This window comes from Athene cunicularia, assembly GCF_003259725.1.
Source record: "Athene cunicularia isolate RWA chromosome 10 unlocalized genomic scaffold, athCun1 chr10_part1, whole genome shotgun sequence".
In the NCBI taxonomy this organism is placed as follows: domain Eukaryota; kingdom Metazoa; phylum Chordata; class Aves; order Strigiformes; family Strigidae; genus Athene; species Athene cunicularia.
Window position 1 is genome coordinate 10,420,563 of NW_020799112.1, and position 20,342 is coordinate 10,440,904.

Consider the following 20,342-nt stretch of genomic DNA (forward strand, 5'->3'; position numbering starts at 1 on the left):
GGGGGGGGGGGGGGGGGAGCTGCATGCTCCATTCCTGAAGGTGCAGAGCCTTGTGCTTTGGCATGTTGCTGAGGGCAATTTGCTGTAATGCTCTTCACCTTCTCACCTGCAGTGGGTAATTTTTACTGAGTGGCCTATTAAGGTGTTCAGTTAATCAGTGCAACAGAGCTGGGAGATGTTTTGTGGCACGGGATGGCTTTGCAAGCTAAACCCTAGCTGAGGAGTTGAAAATAATGTCGAGTATGTATCTATTGTCTTTCTTTTCCTTTTTCCCCTCAAGTATCTTCTTTCCCTTCCTCCCTACGTGAAAGCCTCTCACTTGCAGCGCTTCTGCAGTAGTCCCATCACAAGGTCTTTCTGGCAGGAGAGCAGCCCCTCCTAAGGATCTCTGTGGCCCTAGGGTGAGCAGTGTGTTGGAGCCTGTCTTGTGCTCGCTGTGACCCGCATGCACTTCTGTGCAGTGCGTCAGAGTAGCAGGATCTGCTTTCCAGTCCGTTCCTTCCACAGCCCGCTTGCCTTGCACTGGCCGATTCTTTTCTTTCCTCCCAGCGCCAGCTGTTTGCAGCATGGCTCTGAGCCTAGGTTGGGTCATGCTATAGGTGCTGGACGTGTTCTGCCTCCCCTGTTCCACCCTGGTACCCCTTGGGATAAGAGAGGAGGAACACAGAGTGCTGTGGTCTTGGCCTCAAGCTGATGCAGAGGATGCCTGGAGCAGCAATGAGCCTGGCCAGCAAGTCCGTGTCTGCCTGAGCCTTGCCAGTGCTGAGATCCAGGGTTCTTGTTCAGTCCTGCTCAAAGAAAGCTTCTCACTGTTCTTACCTTGTTTTGGTGTTGCTTTCTCTGCACAGAAGAGCCCTGTTCATGTTCCCTATCCTCTCCTTCACTGGGGAGGCTACAGGTTGCTTCTTTCAGAGCTTGAAGAGGTGATTTTTTTCAGCCTGTCCTCACTGATCCCCACTATCCCTATCCTGATCCTGTCAAAGGAATGACAGAGCTGCTCAGCCTCTGAGTCCCACCCCGAGTTACCATGAGAAGTCACCAACAGACAAAATGCAGTTTGCTCTGCATTGCCAGGGTTGAACCTCCAGCACCTGCTGAGCTCTTGAGCTTTGCGGGCTCTCTCTGCTTGGGAAGCCTGGCTGTTCCTGCGTGCTGCTCAGAGCGAGAGGGACGCTGCACTCCCTAATCAGGGTCACTGTTCAGTCACGCTCCTCCACATCCTAATGAGAAATCTGTCACGGGTGCATTTCTTGGCTCTTTGCTTTTGAAGAGCCGTTCCAGAGCCCAGCACAGCAGGCAGATGGGGCTGGATGGAGGTGAAGGGTTCTCAGCAGGGAATTTCAAGATTGTAGACACAGGTCTGGCAGGTGATGGGGAGGAATAGCCAGCAGCCCCTTGCTTTGGGAGAGGTTATTGTCTGGGTAACCCCGGGGAGCCCAGGAGGCACTGTTACCTTTTGTATGCCTTTGCACTTCATGCCAAAATGTTCAGAGGTAAGCCTGGCTCGCTAAGCATCCTGCATCTCTTACCAAACTGTACAAAATATATGTGCCTGTAGCCGTGAGGGAGAACTAAGAGAGCCGGGAGCTGCCTGCTGGGATTTATGGAGCTTTTTCATGCTGTTGGTAACAGTGGCGTTGCTGTTCATGCACACCACATTCTAGTTAGGTTCCCTGGTCTCTGAAGACTGGTCCAAAGCTGCTGTAAACTTTGGGACTTCATCATATCAGCTTAGATGATGCCACTTAGTAATGAACAGAAGAGAAACAGGTTACCTGACATGAAGCAGAGGAAGCAGAAATGCTTAGAGTTCATCTTTTTAAAAGGATTCCTGCTTCCCATTGTGACCTTTACAGGTACATGACCCTTCAGAGCCTGCCAGAGTATTCTCATTTACACTTGTAGGATGAAAAGAGAGTAACAAGAAAGAGCATTAAGGATCTCTGCTGCCTGGAGAAGGTTGTTTTGACGGTGCATCCCAAATGTGCAATGGCATTTGATGGGTTTTATTTCAAACTACTCGGTTCAGCAAGTTTTATTAACATGAGCTTAAAAGATCTTGTAATCCGTAGAAATTACTCTGCAGTGTATGTTTGAAAATACTAAAGCAGTTGGCTGAATTGGGGCCTTGCATATTAATGTCTTTCTCAATTTTTTCCAGGAAAACATTTTTCATTGCCATTTGTATAGAATTGAAAAACTAGACTTGGCGGACAGCTGGTGGGAGAATTAAGTCTGTAGCTGCTGCGGAGAGCAATGAGTTGCTTTAAACATGTGATAACTATTTAAATTAAAGAAAAACACTAATGACAGCTGAGAATATGCCGAGGTTAAAATGGGTCATGCAAAAGCATTTAATTTTCAAAACTGTACATACTTTCTCAAGCTAACACTGCATTAAAGTGTGTCTGTGTGGGCATGTATGTTTGTGTGTGTGTGTGTGTGTGTGTGCGTGATGCAAATAAAACTTCAGTTTTGGAGTCCTATAAAATCCAAGGCAATGATGGATGTTCTTGGGAAGCGGTGGTGGGATAAGCACATAATTGTATTGGGGGACCAGGAGGTCAGTTGGGGTCCTTATAAGCACAGTGCTGTGCTTGGCCCAGCAGTCAAGCCTGTTTTCTGGCTGAAATTTATGTTTATTGTGCCATGTTCAGGATTTCTGGTACTTGTGTTACAGTATTGCTGGATGCATTTGTACTTCAGGGTGGGTTTAACAGCAAAGACAGTTTAACAGAGACTTATTGAAAGCAGAAGCCAGTTCTTCTGGTGGAGAAGAATACAAGCTTTCTGTCCGTATCAAGGAGCCTGCATGCATATTCAAAACTCCACCGTGTGACTAAGATGCCTTTGGGTTATGTTGTTGATAGGACAGATGCTGACAGTCCCAGGGGGAGGATTTCGGCTCCACTGAAGTCAGCGGGGTTTTGCTGTGTGCGTGGAAGGGGAGGGAGATGAGGCAGCTGTGTATGGACGATGGGACGGGTGCAGTCCAAGAGCAATCTTAAACATTATGGCTTTGTCTCTGAAGCAAGTTCAGCCTCTCTAGTATAGAAAGAAGCATATAGACGGGGATGAGCCCTGGAAGGCAACCCATGTCCTAGCATGTCTGAAATCCATCCTCCTCTTCTTAGCCAGGTGGCTGTGTCTCTCCCCTTGGCTGCATCTTATCTGCTTGAGTAGGGTGAAGTTGGTTTTTGTTGGCAAAGCTATTCACTGTAGAGAAGGAGGATCATAACCCTTATGGTCTCTTCCCAAAGTCTCCAGCATTGACAGCCTGTGGGCAGTTGTTTTGTGTAAGTAACTTGACATCTGGCTTTGTTCGTCCTCTTGCCTTAATTTCCTGTGGCTGCAGGAACGCTCCAAGGTAAGGGGAAACTCATCTCTCAGGGTTGTGGCATTTCCTCTCGTCTTTTTCTCATTCTGCATGTCCTTCCGAAATGGAACAAGTGAGCAGACAAGGAAGCAGTTTAGAGAGGCAACTGCTGAAACCAGCTAATTGCCTGTCTTTTCTTGCACACTGTTGCCTTAAAGGAGAAAATGAGGCAAGAAGCAAATTTGCACATTGAAACCTTTCAGTTACTGTTGTCAGGACTGCTCAGGGTCTGTAGGGCATGGGAAAGTGAGGAATTACATTTCAGGCTATCTTTAGGAAAGAAAAGCCTTCCTCTTAACTCATACATCATAACAGGTTTGCGTTTCTCAGCAGAAACATGTGAGTTATTAACTTTACTTCCCTTCTTCTTTCCCCAGCATTATCACGCTTTTTCCAACAGCCAGAGTCACAGACAGTGGAAGAAAATGGCATGGCCCGGTTTGAGTGTCGGATTGAAGGACTGCCCTCCCCTGTCATCACCTGGGAGAAGGACAATGAAGCTGTTCCAGCAGAACCCAGGTGAATCCCTGATTGCTTTCCTGGGTCAGCTTGAGAAAAAGCAGAACAAAACCTGACCATTTAGGATGTGGAAATCCTTCATAAAAAGGTAGTATGAAGAGAGAGATGATAGACCAGGTTTGGACCCGATAATTAAGTGATGTAAGAGGAGGTGTTCAAGGGGCCCATGCAAACAGGTCCTTAAAACACCTAAATAAAATTCACTTTCCCCCAAATGTCCAACCCACCAAAAAAACCCACCACTAAAACAAACAACCAAAACCAAACCCAACCGAGCCCATTTTTTTTACTGATCTTTTGTTTTGGAACCTTTGCCGTGACGGATTGAGTGTTCAATGTATAAAAGACAGCTTCAAGGAAATTAAATTGGCTGATAAACAAAGTAATTGAGCCTCAGTTCTCCAGTGACTTGGAAGGTCTGTATGCAAAGATGCACGATTTCAGCACAGTTTACATCAGCCATTTACTCCCCATCCAGAGCACTGGAGGAAAAAGAAGAGCATGCAGAAGGACAGACAGCAGCATAAAAGTGAATAGAGAAACTTGAAACTGTGCCAGTTCTTACAGCCCAGAACCTGCGTGCTGTGAAGGTCTGTGTGTGTATGGAACAGGGCACAGCAGGCTGTGGTGTGGGCTGCCTTTGGCTCGTCCTCTTGTGTGAAATTAAGTGAGGTAGAAATCTTGGGGAATTGGGGCCTGGCATGAGGAATATTTCTCTAGCTGACTGTGGGGGCACAGCACTGGGGGTATGGGGCGAACTCCATGATGTGGCTCTTCTTTCATTTTAGTTTTAGAGATGGTCGTTTTCTTCCCTGCTTTTCCACACAGTTTTGTCTCAGAGTTAATGATTCTTCTAGAATTCATTCATACTGTGTGTGCTCAGTAACCTGGGACGTCTTTCCGTCTCTTTTATTCCCATGGTTAGAGGTCATCTAGTAAAAGACTCTGATTTTTCTTTTTTTGGGAGAGAGATAAGAGTCCTGCAGCATGATAGCTTTTCCTTAATGAAAGTCAGTTACAAGCACTGGAAAAGGATAAACCATTAGTTGGCTGTTAGTTGGTCTGCAGATGTCCCTCCTGGAGGGAAGCAGTGACTGCATTGTCCTTTAGTTCTTAAAAACTCATTTTCTGTTCTGCAGAAGGAGCTGTTTCCCTCCCAGGGAAGTTAAGCCAAAAGGCAGGAGGAGAGGAAGGAAAGAGGGGTGGGGTAAGATTTAGGAATAATTTTGCAGCAGTGACTGTTTCTGTAAGAATAACTGCTTTACATCCTTGATTCTGTAGTGTGGCATCAAAAGGTTTATAGGAGGCTGTTGCTTTTTAATGTGAAGAAAATTAATTAATAAAGAGAGAAAGAAAAAACAAAAAGGAAGGGATTGCAGCGGGAAGTGTGCCATAGATAGGGCAATAGCTTTTTAATGAGACAGCTCGATGGATGTTGTGAAATTACTTGCTCGGAGATTGCTTTCAACACAGGCAGCCTGAAAATTGTTTTCCTTGTAAAAGCTAGAGCATAATCTCCGGCTGCAGATCTCACTTTTTAAATCATGTTTTAGCTAATATGCTTTTTCGGAAGGATTTGCTTTTTTTGTTGTCTGGTGGTTGTTGTTGGATTTAATATAACCAGCTTTCGAAGGAATTAAGTGAATTCTAGGAAACATTGGCTGCCAACCAGAGCTCTCTGTTACCCTTACTGCCATCGTGCCTAAGGACCAGATCTCAGGCCAGGCTGATTACTGTGGACTCCCTCCTGTGCACACTTCTGATGAGCCTGTGAAGATGCAATCATTTGGATAGGTCGGGATGAGGATTTCATATTCCAGAATAGCGTGGTTAGGTGCATGTACAAAATCATGCTCTGGGGCTGTAGGTACAACCTTTGAGATAACGATAACACCACTACGTCAATACTTACGATTTCCTTTAAGAGGGATAGAATAATCATGGGAAACTGATACTGCTTTTCTTTCTTCTTATTTTTGGAGTTGATCTTCCCCTTGGGCACTCTCTTTGGTCATTGCCCTTGAGTACAGGTTCTAGCATGATGTCACCTCGAAGGTGCTGATGGCTGAGCTTAAAAATACTTAGATATCCCAAAGGGTAGCGAAATGCTTATTGATGTTTACAGAATATTTTTCCCGCCCTGCTGAAGTTCAGGACAAAATCTAATTTTCATACGTGAGTAAGGCACAGAAGTATTTTGCAATTCTGGCTTTGAAGTACTTTTACAAAATATGGTCTTAAATCTGCAGCAGCTGCTGAGAGGTGGCTTACAGGATTTCACTAGACTGCAATTGCTTTGGTGAGTGTGCTACATCTCTTGGCACAGTCTCTTCTCTGTTTTAGGTGCTGGCTGGATTTAACACCAGGCTCTAAAGTGCTGTTTATTTTCTCTAGAGCCAAGATGAGTACTTGCTAGAAACTGGAAGTCTTTGGAGGTCTGCACATAAACGCATACCCTACAGATCACATGGTCTGCAATCACAGTATCTTTTTCCACATTTTGGCTAAGTGAGGGTTTTATCTGTGTGGAGAGTTTATTTCTGTTGTGTGTCAGGAGTGCCTTAACATGGCTTATTAATATTTTCATGGACAGGGCTCTTGAGCTGCGAGCAAAAGGATTTGCTTGAGTCTGCAGTGAAGCTGCAGGTTTCTAACTTGTGCTGAGGACCAGTGCTTTAGTCTGTTTTGTGTACCTTCAGAAGGCTCTGAGGAGGGAGGGTGTGCCAGCAGTTTACTGGGGAGAAAGTAATAAAGGGAATTGGACTGTTAATGCTGGAATATTCTCTGCTATACACACAGCACAGCACACTGGGCTTTAGGGTTGTGGGGTTTGGACAGTGGTGCTTGATTTCAGTTCTTGAGCACCACTCTAGTAATTGTCACCCTGGTAATGGTCTGCGCTCTCATGTGGAGTCTGCTCAGGGAGGAGCAGAGAGGGGAAGCAACACGTTTGTGCCCTGTTGCTCTTGCAGCTTGCTGCCTTCTTCACCCATGGTAGTTTAGGCCCTGCTCTAAGTGTGCTGCCCTTTAACCAGCAACCTGCTGCAAGTGGGGGGCGGTGGGGCTTGCCTTTTGCTCCGGTTCAAGGCAGTGTCATGAGATCCAGGCACTGTACCAGTCAACAGCAAAACTGAGACTGCTGAGATTCCAGCATTTCTGTTTCTACCAGGGCCTTCTGTCCATCATTTGGTTTTTGTTTTCTGCTTAACCTGTAATGAAGGTGAGCAGACAAAAAGATCTGCCCTTTGTGTGGAAGGAAAGCTGGTGCCAGCCATCTGCTCTGAATCATTGGGCAAACTTAACTTCCTTGCAGAGAGCCTGGGGATGAAGCAGAATGCCCTTTCAGGCAGCCTGGAGTTTTCTAGTCCTGAGCTGCTGGGAGCCTGAATTGCTGGAGGCTTTGTGAGCAGCTGAGAGCTGGAAGCTTTGTGAGCAGCTGGGAGAAATTGTGGATAGAGAAATCCTGCCTCTCTTCTCCCCTTGCTTCGTGGGGAGAGCCATGCTGATCTCTCTACTGCTGGCCTCGCCGAAGGGACCATCTTGAGCTATGTGTTGAGTCTCCCCATTCAGTCCCCCTTGTCTCCAGCTCCTGCTGTCTTTAGAAACACAGTGGCTTGTTTTCTGCCCTCAAAAGAAGCCAAGTGAGTTGGCTGAGCGTGACTGTGGACATGGTCCTGAGCAACCTGGTCTAGCTGACCCTGCTCTGAGAGGGGAAAGACCATAGACAATTTTCTGAGGTCCTTCCCAGCCTCAGTGAATCTGTGATATGTAATTGGAGTGTCTTTTTGTGGCTGGGAGATGCCTTGCCTGGTGTTTGAAATATGTTGATATTAATTACAGACTCAAATAGCAGATGCACGACAAAAATAAATATTATCGCAGTGGGAGGCTTTCCCTCCACAGAGCTGAGAGGATGCAAATATTTGTCTCCTTTCTCCTGCGTCCTGATGAGGCATCTTGATGAGGGCTTTCAAGGTACCACCTCCTCTGAGGTTTCTGGAGATCGATCCTTGGAAAAGTGTCATTCTCAAGAGCAGCAGCATGGTTGTAGGATGTGGGCAGTTGGTCTTGTGTACATGGGAAGCTTCAGCAAGTCTGTGTCCAGGAATCAGGCTGTAGGAGTGCCAGTAGAGACAGTATGGTCACTGGAGGAGCTCTGTTAGCTCTTCTGTTTCTTCATCAGCTGTGAAGAGAACAAGAAGTGATGAGCTCACATTGCAGCAACTGAGGTTCAGGATAGATGCTAGACTCACAGCAGGGATATTTGTCTCTGGTTCAGACTGCTTAGAGCAGGGGAGGTATTTCCATTACTGGAGACTTAGAATAAAGGTTTGCAGGAGCAGGTGTGCTGTTGGTGACCGTGGCTTGAACACAGCATGGGTGATCTCTTAAGATCCTCCTGGTTCCATGACTCTAGTTCATGGTACTCCAGCTGTCTCTGCACCTGGAAGACCACAGCTTTACTTTACTGGGTTTACTTATTGGGATCTTTGTGGATGGAAGAACTGGCATCATGGTTATAACTTTTATTTGTGCTGTTCTCGTGGAATAGCTGCTATCCCTCCCCTCAGCAATTGCCTTTGAATGTGTCCTCTTCATAATGAAGACTGATAACCCAGAGCTGCTTGTCAAAGCTAGGCAGCTCTGTTTATAGAGGCTTGCAATTAAAAATGGATCTCATATATAATTAAAAAGGATCACGTAGGCTTTGCGCCTTGCATTCAAGAATAAAGAGGCTGCCATCTAGGAATCCAGGCAGAAAATGGAGATACTGACAGCCAGCTCCACTTTTATGCTAATTGCTAATCATCTGCTTTGTTCAGTATAATGCAGCAAGGATTGTGTTCATGGTACGAGCCATGTAGCCATTTCACTCCCTGGAAGTGCTGCCCAGTAGCACCTCATGGGCAAACAGGGGAATTCTGAATGCCTGGCTCTAAGTTTGTCAGTTTGTGAAAGCCAGAAACTCTTGGAAGAACAAAAGCAATCAGCACAACCCAGGAATGGTAGAGCTTCAGGCAGCTGTGTCCTGGCTGCTTTGGGCCATGAAGGTGTAGCTGTGTATCAGTTGGTCCCTTCATGTCCTTGCAACGTATTTTTTTGGATGTCTACCAAACCTTTGTGAAAAGTGAGTGGTGAAACTGGATGTAGTATGCGTGAAGGCAGTTTTACATCTGGAGATGTCTACAAATCTGCATACATGTTGTTGTTTTATACTATACATTTGGCTTGTAGCAGCAAAACCTTGTTGGACTGGTCTCCCAAAAGCAAGATCCTATGTTGTGAAAACTCCAGTGCCACGGATAGGTCTGTACCTGCTGCTTTTTAAGAACCACCGGTTGGGCAGCTCAAAGATTTGTCTGTCCTTCTCTGCTGTGATTACCAAGGTCTGTACATGGTACATCTGCAGGTGAAAAAGAAGGGATAAAAGTGTTTTGAATTGATGACTAGCTTGGACAAGGCATGGCGTATCTCACACTCTTCCTTTTGGTCACTCAGGTTTATAACTCTTCCAAATGGTGTCCTCCAAATCGTGGATGTGCAGGAGAGTGATGCTGGAGCTTACCACTGCGTGGCAACCAACGCTGCCCGAAAACGCTACAGCAGTGATGCAGTCCTCAGCGTCCTGAAAGGTAAGGTGCAGGCAGGAGTGCGTGGGGCTAGGCACATGTCTGCCAGATAGCTGTAATATATGAGCTGAAATATCAGTGGCAATCTCTCATGCTGGTGTTGCTGTACACATGGCAAGCTTTGGTAAAACTTGCAGAGAAGTCATTTTATTAAAGATTTCTCTTTACTCTGATGGGATAAGCAGGCTGGGTTGGGAGGTATTGCCTCCTGGGAGTCACAGCTGGCTTCTCTGACCAGCCCCAAGACTAGGCAGCCAACAAGAATAATGGAGTTGTTTCTCTCTGTGCCAAGGGATTTTTATATTTTTTTTAGGGGATTTTAACAACCCTAGACTCCTTTTTGCTCTGGGGCTCTTAGAAGGGGTGAGGCACCCTGCTTGCACCTTGGGGAAGTGTAGGTTGTTGCAATCTTATCTCCAGTGGCCTTGGGTGGCAAGACAAGTAAAGGCTGGCACGGACAGAGGAAGGTGCTTGTCCAAGCTAGCTGGAGGCTGGAGGAGTTGGCAGGGCTGTGTATAGCCTGGGTTGCCTAGCAGGGTCCAGAGGAGGTCTGGCACATTGACATCTGACTTGTGTTCTGTGTCTGTGTTGCTGGCTCTTTGCTGAGCTGTTGGGTAGGCTCCAGAGATGGTTTTGTGGTATTTGGAAACAGCCTTAGCTGGGATTTCTTCTGGTGACCCAGACCGTTGGAGCAAGGCTTTGGATGTGAGGGATCCTTCGCCTCCCAGTCTGGGCCTCAGTCTCTTAGTGCATTTTTCTTTGTAAACCAAGAGCACAGTGGACAAGTCTGGACATGAGAATGCAGCTGAGAGCGTAAGTGCAGTGTGGGGGGGTGTCTCCAGACTCCAGCATCCCTCCCAGCACGCCTGGCTGCCTCCCCAGCGTTGTATAATCCCCTTCCTGCCAGTGGACAAACTCACAAGGGCTGGGAGCCGGGCTGAGCTGTCCCTTCACTCGGGACAGTGCCCTCCTGCCACGTCTGTCTCCTCTTCATGCTGACCCCAGTATATTTTGTAGTCAGCTTTAACCTTGAAAGCTCTGAAATCCTTCCCAGCCCCTTTTGTCTTTGTTTAGGATTGCATTGCTTGGCATTCTGCTACCAGTGTATTTTCACAGAGATGGCTTTGCTGTTCATCCATCAGCAGGGAGTGTAATTAACTGTGGGCCCTGGGAATACACCTCTGATCAATGGATTGTGTCGTGGAGGTAATCTGTGTGGAATCTGCAGAGAATTTGTGAGCAGTTGAATGCTGTGTATCTAATTGCCAGCCCCTGCCAGATCTTCCATGTACTTAATGTAGCACAGAGGTGAGGGGAGTGCTTGCTAGGGGCAGTTCCACCCTCCAGAGACAGCTCCCATTTTGGATCCGGTTCGCTATTGATAAGTAATATTGATCAAGCTACAAAGGTGAATATGCCATCCTTGGCATCATAATTCGACTGCATAATTGTATCTTGTAACTCTGCAGTGTTTGATCTGCTTTGTGAGTGGAGGCAATGGAAGAGGTTAAATGGGAAGCATTCCTTCTGGCGCACCAGCCGGCCAGAGCAGATTTCTGCCTGGAGTTCTCACCCAAATCTCGCTTCTGCAGCACCACACCACCCGCTGGCTGCAAAAACAAATATGCGAGGTTGAGTTTTTCACCAGATTGAGCTGATAGTGATGAAAAACATGCCTGTTAAATCTCGGGGGTTTTTTATAATTGGGAGAAGTATATCTGAGACAGATGGGAAACTGCAGTGACCTGTGCAGGCTGCAAACTTCTCCACGAGTGACTGGCATGGTATTGATCCTTTTTTGTTTCAGCACTTCACCATCAGAGGCACATTTTTGGATGCCTGGACTGGCTTGAGGAGTCTTTTCTACCCTGTTCAGAAACAGCTGATAGTAGTTGGAGTGAACTGGTCAGGCAGAAATCCTTTGCTGGTTCTAAAAAATAAAACCAAACTAAACCAAAATCAACAAAAAATTCCAGGGGGGGAAAAAACCCAAAAGAACAATAGCCTTAAATACAGCTACTTAGTGTTGCTTGAGTTGCTTATTTGTAAATTTCAGGGACCAAACTCTGACATATCTGCAGGCGGGAGCAACTGAACTACTTTTTCCCTCCTTGCTGATGGCTAGTGAGTCATTTGTGCTGAGGTAAGATGGGAGTCCAATCTTTCAGGCCCGCTGCACTGCCAAGGCTCCTGGAAAAGCTTTGTGCAGTGGGACTTAGTGTCTCCTTAGCAGCTGAGCCTGCAGCTTTGCTGCCACACTGACAGCACTGGGCAGCGCTGTGTGATGATGACTGAGTCTGTGTGCTCGTGACAGATTTTGGGGCCGCGCTGGTTATAATGCAAACACTTCCACTTGCACTGGGTTGCCAGCCCTCAGGCCTGGGAACATCTCGTGCTCATGCCTCTGCCCATGACAGACAGCACTGGATTTGAACTGGCTGTGCGTAGCAAAAGAATCCGTTTCCCTGTAGCTCTTCTGCCCAGTTGTCCTTTTCCTCCCCCCTTTCCCCCTTGTTCCTGATACGATGGCTGGGAATTGTTCCATCTCCCTTTTTAAAGACCTTTTCCCAGTAGAGGCAGCAATTAGCACGACCCCCTTCTGTCATATTTGCATGGCCTAAAAACCTCAAAAGTGTCCTTTCCCTTGACAGTGTGACTTACCGATCACGTGGGGAAGGCTGTATTGTGTGTCGGTGGCTAAACACACACTGGCCTTGCACAGGCAGGATCGAGAGCAGCGGTGCATGGTGGGGCTGTAAGCACTGCAGATGTTTCAGCTGTGCAGACTTCATGGTGCAAATTTCCAGACGTTCCCTGGGGAAGCGGTGTTTTGAGCTGGAAGGGAGGAGAGCAGACGGGAGAGCAGGATACAGTCACGCAGCCCTGAAACAGAGCCTGCTGTCGAATAGGGATAACTTGGATTTTCCCCTTGGATCTCCACTGCTTCCCAGTGGACGGAGCACCAAACACATCTGGCAGCTCCATCGGTTCGTGCCTCACCTGGACAGATGATGAATGACCACTGCAGGCCTGCTGTGCTCTCTGCCAAAAAGGGCATTAGGAGCTGGCTGCAGGATGCTTTTCCAAGGCACTTTGTCAGTGCTGCCTTTGCTTGGGGTCAGTTCTTGGCGGGGTTGTGTCTTGTTTCTTGTAGGTCCTTTTTCTGGAGGCCTACTCTGAACTCATATAGAAAGAGTTAATTCCCTGTGAGTCCTGGTCATGTTCCCAGGTCCTTGACATATGCAAGTAGGTGTTGTCATGCTTCATAAAGCAGCTCTCAAAGAAGAGTAGCAGAAAGGCTTGGGGACCACAATGTTGTGTGGTCTCAGCAGGTTATTTTGCCTGTCACTTCACTTTTCCCCTCTGTGTCATGCATATGCTTGCTCTTTGTGTGTTTTCTTGGGGATAGGAGCTACTTCTAGCTGTGTCTTTGCCTCACAACTGATACAAAGTTACAGAATCATCTGGGTTATGGCTGAAGCGGCTTGAGAAGCTCGATGTGCCCTTGCAGGAGGCCGCCCCTCTGTGAAGGCCTGTGGCACGGTGGGAGGAGAATGGGGGTCAGCACCAAGGCAAACTCTAGAATCACAGAATCATCTGGGTTGGAAAAGACCTTGAAGATCATCTAGTCCAACGATTAACCTTACACTGACCGTTCTCAACTCACCAGATCCCTCAGCGCTGGGTCAACCCGACTCTTCAGCCCCTCCAGGGATGGGGACTCCCCCACTGCCCTGGGCAGCCTATTCTAACGCCCAACAGCCCCTTCTGCAAAGAAATCCTTCCTCAGAGCCAGCCTGACCCTGCCCTGGGCAGCTTGAGGCCATTCCCTCTTGTCCTATGGCTTGTTACTCTGTTAACTCATCCCCACCTCTCTGCAACCTCCTTTCAGGTCTCCCCTCAGCCACCTCTTCTCCAGACTAAACTCCCCCCAGTTCCCTCAGCTGCTCCTCATAAGGTATGTCCTTCAGACCCTGCACCAGCTTTGTTGACCTTACTTGGACATGCTCGAGTCATTCAATGACCTTTTTGTAGTGAGGGGCCCAAAACTGAACCCAGTCATCGAGGTGCAGCCTCACCAGTGATGAGTACAGGAGTAAAATCCCTTCCCCTGTCCCTGCTGGCCACGCTATTGCTGAGACAGTGTGGTTTGCATCCCCAGTGCTGCACAAATAGCCATCAGAGGCTGTGCTTCTGCTAGCACAGTACATTTTTGCAGGGTCTTCATCTATTCTGTTTTTAAATGACACAAGGAGTGTCACTCCCCCTAACTCCCACTGCATCTTCCCCACTGAGTACATACTGGGATCTCTCTTCTCCATAGCTACTCCAAATTTCACTGTCCTGCAAAGTGGAGAGTAGGACATTGATTTGTGTTCTGCTTCCTCCTTAGATTTGTCTTCAACGCTCTTTAATGGGAGGTGTCTTTTTAATTCTTGGAGACACTTTCCGTGTTGGGGGTCTTGAAAAAAAAAATCTTCCTCCTTGGTTTTTAATCTCTTTGAGTATGCGTAAACAGTGTGGTGTCCCTTAAGTGACCTAAAGAAAGTTAAAGATCTTAGTAATTTTAGAATATAATAACGTTTTGACTGGCCTGGGAGAAATACAAGAGATTAAAACAAGACCATCCATTTTGAGATCCTGACCCTACAGCTGCTTCCTGTAGATTTCAGTGTTTGTATCTTTTCACATTTACAGGATGGTTGTTGCAGAAGAGTGAACAAAGTGTGGTGCTGGGCGCCAGGACTCTTGGGTTCTTCTTTTCGTCACTGTTGTTGAGCCACAGAGGAGAGTCAGTTCCTTAACACTTCAATTTCTGCCCCTGTAAATAGGGATAATGTCAGAGGCTTGGAGTTGCCCTCTTAGAAGTGATGGGTCAGTCTGGAGAGTGATTCTGGGCATTTGGTGCTGGAGGTCTGTCTGTCAGGTGAGCTGGACGTTGAGGTGCCTTGCAGAGGAAGGTGCAGATACGTACCTGATCGTGGGTGTGGGGTTTTTCTTGTGTCCTTTGCACCCTGTTCCTGATCCATGCCTGCAGAGTAACTGTGATTGCTGTGAGATGTATATGGGTGAAACCTTTGCCTCAGACCGGGCTGGCAAGAATCAGAACGTGCAACAGCCTTCCCCCAACCCTAACAGAACATCTGTGCTGTGATTTTTGGGCAGTGATCTCATGGACATGCTCCACGTGATCTTCTGCCTGTGCTGCAATAAATGCAGGAATGGGGAGGACAGATCAGGGCGATGGGCACAGGTACAGCAGGGCTGAGGTCTGGGCTGAGCATGCCACTGAAGAGTCTGCCAGCAGATGAGCATGTCCCCTGTGAGTCAGGATTTAGTACTGTGTTATTAGAGATGACACTGCGAGATTGCTGTTGGCAGAACATCATTTACGTTGACAGTTGTAGCAGCTTGCTGCAGCAGTGTCCCAGGAAATGTATTTTTCAGCCAAATATTTGTATGAAATATGATAACAGGGACAGAGCTTGGAGGCAGCTGAAACACCTTCACGTTTTTTGTTCTTTTGGTGTTTCTATTGCAGTGGCTTGCAGGTACCAAGGGAGAGCCTGGGTCAGGCTGCTGGGACCTGGGTGGTTCCTGCTCCAGAGGGCTGTAGGAAAATGCAGCTATCGAATGGGATGAGCTTTGAGGATGGAGGGGAAGGTGGTGATGAAGTGAGCAGCACTCGCAGTTGGCCACCACCTCTCAGAAACAGACGTGCTGTTACCACAAGTGGATTTGCAGTCCCTGCATGTGCGAAAGACGTGCTGGATGCTGGGTTGGTGCTCCGCCTGGGCCCTGACAACGTGCTGTGCTCCCCTTGCAGCTTTGAACACGGGTACCATGCAATCTGGGGACGGGGAAGTTGGGATTCAGGTCAGTGCTGCTCTGGGCTGACCTCCCTGACCGCAGCCGAGCATTGATCCCATTGTGTGTGCTGCTGTTGATGGCAAAGGGCAGCGTTTGCAGAGTGGGGTGATGGTCCCACCTGGTCAGGGTGGTTGTCTCTGGGCCCTGTAGTGGTGTGGGGGAGAGCTTCCATAGGTGTGTGTGTGACAGAAGGCTGCTAAAAGCTGTGCTTCTATGAGGCAAGAGGGTCATGGAAATGCACTGAGAGAGAAAACACGGTGAGATAAGGCAGCTGTATCTTTACTGTGAGTTGTTGATTTAACCAGAAAGTGATGCTTCACCTCTGGAGATGGGCACATCCCACTTCCTGCCCACAACTGCTGTGTCCCCATTACTTGTGCCTCTTCGGCTGGGTGCAGACCTCTGTGACTCTTCCCTCTCTTCTTTTGGCATCCTGTTTTTCTTTGCCCTCTGCTCTCTTGCTTTACTGACAGTTAAGCAGGGAACTGCTCACCACTTCACATCTCAAAAGCTCAGCCACGAGGACTGTTAATGTGTGTTTCAAAGCTCCAGCTTCCTGGGCAGCAGGTATCTGAAGCTGTTTGCATTATGCATCTGCTGGGTTGTGAAAAATGCTCTTGTTCCTCCACTGTGGCAGTGGATGCTAAGCAAATCACTGTAAATGTGGCTCCAGAGAATGACAAGATCAAAGAGGAGATACACAGCATTTCTAGCTTAATAAATAGGTCATTAAAGCTAGAAGTGACCTTCTGCTTAACATGAGCTGTAAACTTCCACTCCATCTCCCTTTTACTGAGCCTAGCAATGCTAGTGATTTCAAGCACGCATGGAACAGGATTGAGGCCACAGATTTTGGGTGAAACTTGTGAAGGACTGGTGCAGACATGCGTCAGGCACCCACCCAAACACACAGCTCCCTCCTTGGCTGGAGTTTGTACGGGGCCAGCATGCATCACACCGCTCGCATCGCTGAGGGAAAGCTTCTTGTAGCTCAAGTGTCAGCAGCCGGTTCCCAGGAGCCGGAGGGGGAGTTTCAGCTCAGCTGTCTGTGAAGTTTGGTGGGACTATGATATGCCACGCTTCTGACAGCTCTAGCAGCCTGCGGTGACAGAGGGTTTGATACAGAATTCAGAGCCCTCACCTCCCATTAAGCAGAACAGCTAAGCCGAGGGTTGGCACCGAAGTGAGTGGCAACAGAGGTGTGCAGGGTAATAGAGCAGAACAAGGGATGTATGGCTGGGAGTAGGTGAGCTGTTCCCAGGTCCTGAGGGGAAACTGGTCTCTCCCACATACACAGTGGCTGTGTGTTTGGAGCTGTCAGATATGGCCAGGCTTCTGTGTTACAGGCAGCTCTGCCTCCAATTCCTGAAGACCAGGGATTGTGGGATTCAGGGATGGTTTGCAATCCTCTGGTGTTCTTCATGTGCATCTCTTATGAGTCCAGATCTGCTGCACTTTTGAGGCTTCCTGAAATAAGAGCTGGTGTTTGTTTTAAGGCTTGGACTGAAGTAGGGTTGGCTACATTCAGCCCTCCTCTGAGAGTCTCTCATGGTGGTATAACCCTGTGGTACATCAGCACATCTGCACTACAGGGATCACACCTGGCCTCTCCTGGAGGGTACTGAACAGGCTGTGCCTACATAGTGAGCCTGGAAGGGAGCTAAGAATAGAGATCGTAATTAGGTCAGCAGCTTGCAATGGGCTGCAGGACAAGAAGGTTGATGTGGTTGGGTTCCTGATGGCACTTCTTAATTATTAATCATCTCTGTTACAGCAGAGCCTCAGTAGCTCTCTGAGGTCGAGGGCTAGTGGTGCCCTGTGGCATTTACAGCATCCTAACAGCTGCAGTGAAGATGTTGCAAGTGTCCAGAGGCATAGCAAAGCTCATGGTCACGTTGCTTTAGACGTGGGACAGACATATGGAGGAGGCTTGTCCCTGTCTCAAAGACCCACTGGTATCTACAGGCCCAGTGGTGCTAAGGAACATGAATGGGGTGAGTTGGCCCAAATCATGGGGGAGGCTGAATCAGGAGCTGAGCTGTGCTGCTCCAAGCTCTTGCTTGGATATCTCGAATGCCAGGGATCTCTCAGGACACAGTTGGGAATTTGCCTTCAGTGAGAGATGAGAGATGTTCTTGCCCAGCTCTATTTCCAGTGCAGCCAAAGGGCAGTGCCACATGGGTTGTGAATGGGAGTGAGAAGGAGGATGGGATAAAAGGAGGGGCAGGTGGTATTTCCAAATACCATGTCTTCAGGCACAGCCTTAGACAGATCGGGGCTCTCTACAGCACTCAGCAAGAGTCCAGCCGAAGGGCTTTGACAGAATCTGTGAATATCACTAATGATCTTTCCCCATGGAAAGCCAGCTTTCCTTCCAGACTTTTCCTAGAAAAACAGATTTTCATTGTCCTGAGTTAGTGCAGATGCATCCATCTGCCTTTAGTTCTCCCTTCCAAGTTGGCAGTCTCTGTTTGCTGCCAGACTGTGTTACTGTAGGCTCCCAGCATGTTGTGTGTTTGAAGCGTAGCTTGTAGGAAGCATTCTGCATACCTGGCATCAGGGACACCACTCTATGAGGTGGCTTTCCATTACATTTCTCTTTTCAAAGCCATGCATGACAGTAATGTGAGTGGCCATCTCTGGCAGACGGAATGGGGCAGAGCACAAGCCCTGGTCACAGAGAAAGCAGCTTGTGTCCTTCTGCACAGCCCAGGACCTCCAGCCTGTTCCCTCTCTGTTGTTGCTAGATGTACGTGAATTGCAAATAGCTCTGAGGTTGCAAATAAATCTGAATTGCAAATCGATCTGATGAAATAGGTGTCAGCCCCTGGGAAACATCAGCCTCTAAGCACAAGAAGGAATTTGCTGGAGGGAAATGGCTCCAGTCACAGGCACAAGGTGAGGTGACTGAATAAGGAGGAGTTTCGGGGCTTGTGACCTGTGAGCCATAAGGGTGTTCTGTTGACTCTGTTTCCATCTCATTTCTGTGCAAGAGGTAATAGAATATCTTTACTTGCCTTACAGCTTTTTTCTTGGAGATCTCTTGCATCACCCTGGAAGGTGATGTGCTGGCCTCTGAAATGACAAAGAGAGCTGGTGTAATGATGGTTAAAGAAGTGTGAGAGTGTTCCCACTGAATCCCAGAGGCTGGCAGGCTTAGGTCCCCTGGGGCCATTTGGTGTTTAGTGACTTGGGGGTGTGTGTCTGTATTTAAATCGCTGATACTGTCGCTTTTCTTAAGGATCATCTGATGCTTTCTGGCTATTACTTTCACACCTTCGCTTCTGTGAATTAGCTATGTTACGAGATGCTGGGAGATGTGCTCACAGCAGCGCAGCTAGTGGCAGAGACCAGCGGAGACTCTTTCTCTTGAACTGCTGGACCAGAGCCTGGCCCTGCTGGGAAGCTGGGACATCATTCTGGCTGGTCAGGGCTGAAGCACCGTGCTGGAGCTGTGTGAAGGATTGATGCCTGCAGCAGCCAGGCAGATTGAAGGACTGGACTGGAGCAGCACAGGTTACATCAAGGATCATGCCCTTGTGCTGTTGAGAACAGCATGTTGCAGTAGCATCAGTGTTGTCAGCTGTGGAATGTGCCTGGTTTAGTGTGGTGCTTCCTGTTGCAGTAATAACTTTGCAAAGCATCCTCTTGCAGTCCTTGTCTTTCCTGTCTGTACTCCTAGGAGCTGCTGGGGAATGGCTGGGGCTTGCAGTGCTTTAAGGGTTCCACTTGAGTAATGCAAGCTGCCTGGGTCTTAGAGTAGGGCAGGGAAACTGCTCTGCCATTCAAACTGCTGCAGAGACACTGAGGTACCTCTGCTCCCTTCTTCACTTCTTTTTGTTGACCTTCCATCTGATCTAGAGGCTTAATTCCTACGGTACACTGAGTGACTTTCTTTTAAGGGGTTTGTTTGCACTGAGGTCTATGAAAATGAGCATGGTGAAAGGCTTATTCAATTAATAGTTATTATCTAAAATTGTGACATTATCAGTGGTGCTCCAACATGGTCCTTCTACTAGGTCTGTGTCCACTGTACCCTAAGCTTGGGTTTCCTATTGCTCCTGCCACATTCTGGCTCGTGGTCTGCTTCTGCCTCTCAGAAGCTCTCTGTGATGTATCTGCAGGCTTTTGAGGATTCAGATGCATGGCGCGAGGTCTCCAACCCTTTGGCTGATTTGAGGCCAGTGACAGAAAACTGTAAGAGCCCTAATTCTCTTAAGGAGCAGCAGCTCTCTGTGCAGTGGGGCTACAGGGCTGTATGACTGGCTGTCAGCATGGCACCTCCTGTTTATTTTGCCTAGCTCCCGTGCGGAGCAGTACAAATGCAGGCGCTTCCAAGCGCTCGCTGGGGAAGCGAGCAGGAATTCATCGTGCAGTCTGGCTGGCTCTCGTCCCTTTTGGCGTGATGAAGAGCAGTTTCAAATGCATGTACGCAAACAGAGAGCCAATGTTGACAGCTTTACAGGAAGTGGAGTGGTGGGCAAAGCACACTCCAACTGCTTTGCAGCAGAGCTAAACGTACCCTGGACTTGTAAAACTCTGCACCCTGAAGGATCAAGGGTTTGGGGGTGAGGGAAGAGCCCCCTAAAAATCCAAGGCAATTCCTGGAAACCTGCCACTGCTCAGCCTCTTTCTGGGCTTCTGGTTACATATAGTTCAGGGTGTCAACTTGTGGCAGAGGTAATACATTAAAGGATTTAATTTTTGACTTGAAATCTGTCAGCTGTATAAAGAAGTCGAGGGGAATGCAAGAGGTCTGCCCGATGGCCACTCTGCCTGTCTGGACTGGGATCTGTGTGCTCCCCAGGCTTCCAGCCACAGGCCACAGAGCTGGGGAAAATGTTTAACAGGCTATTTCTCAAGCCAAGTGAAAAGCAGTTCCTAGAGCATCTCCTTATGCCACACTCGGTGTGTAACATGCTCCGTGGAGAGACCCCAGAAGCTGT

At 48.0% G+C, this 20,342-nt stretch overlaps 1 protein-coding gene across 1 annotated transcript in view; it reads left to right on the forward strand.

Annotated features, from left to right (window-relative positions):
* IGDCC4 (immunoglobulin superfamily DCC subclass member 4) overlaps positions 1-20,342 on the forward strand; it is a 69,625-nt gene that overhangs the window by 8,059 nt on the left and 41,224 nt on the right. The window contains exons 4-5 of the mRNA XM_026856045.1: positions 3,754-3,895; positions 9,395-9,528. Coding sequence (XP_026711846.1) covers positions 3,754-3,895; positions 9,395-9,528 — 276 coding nt within the window. The remainder of the gene's footprint in view (positions 1-3,753; positions 3,896-9,394; positions 9,529-20,342) is intronic.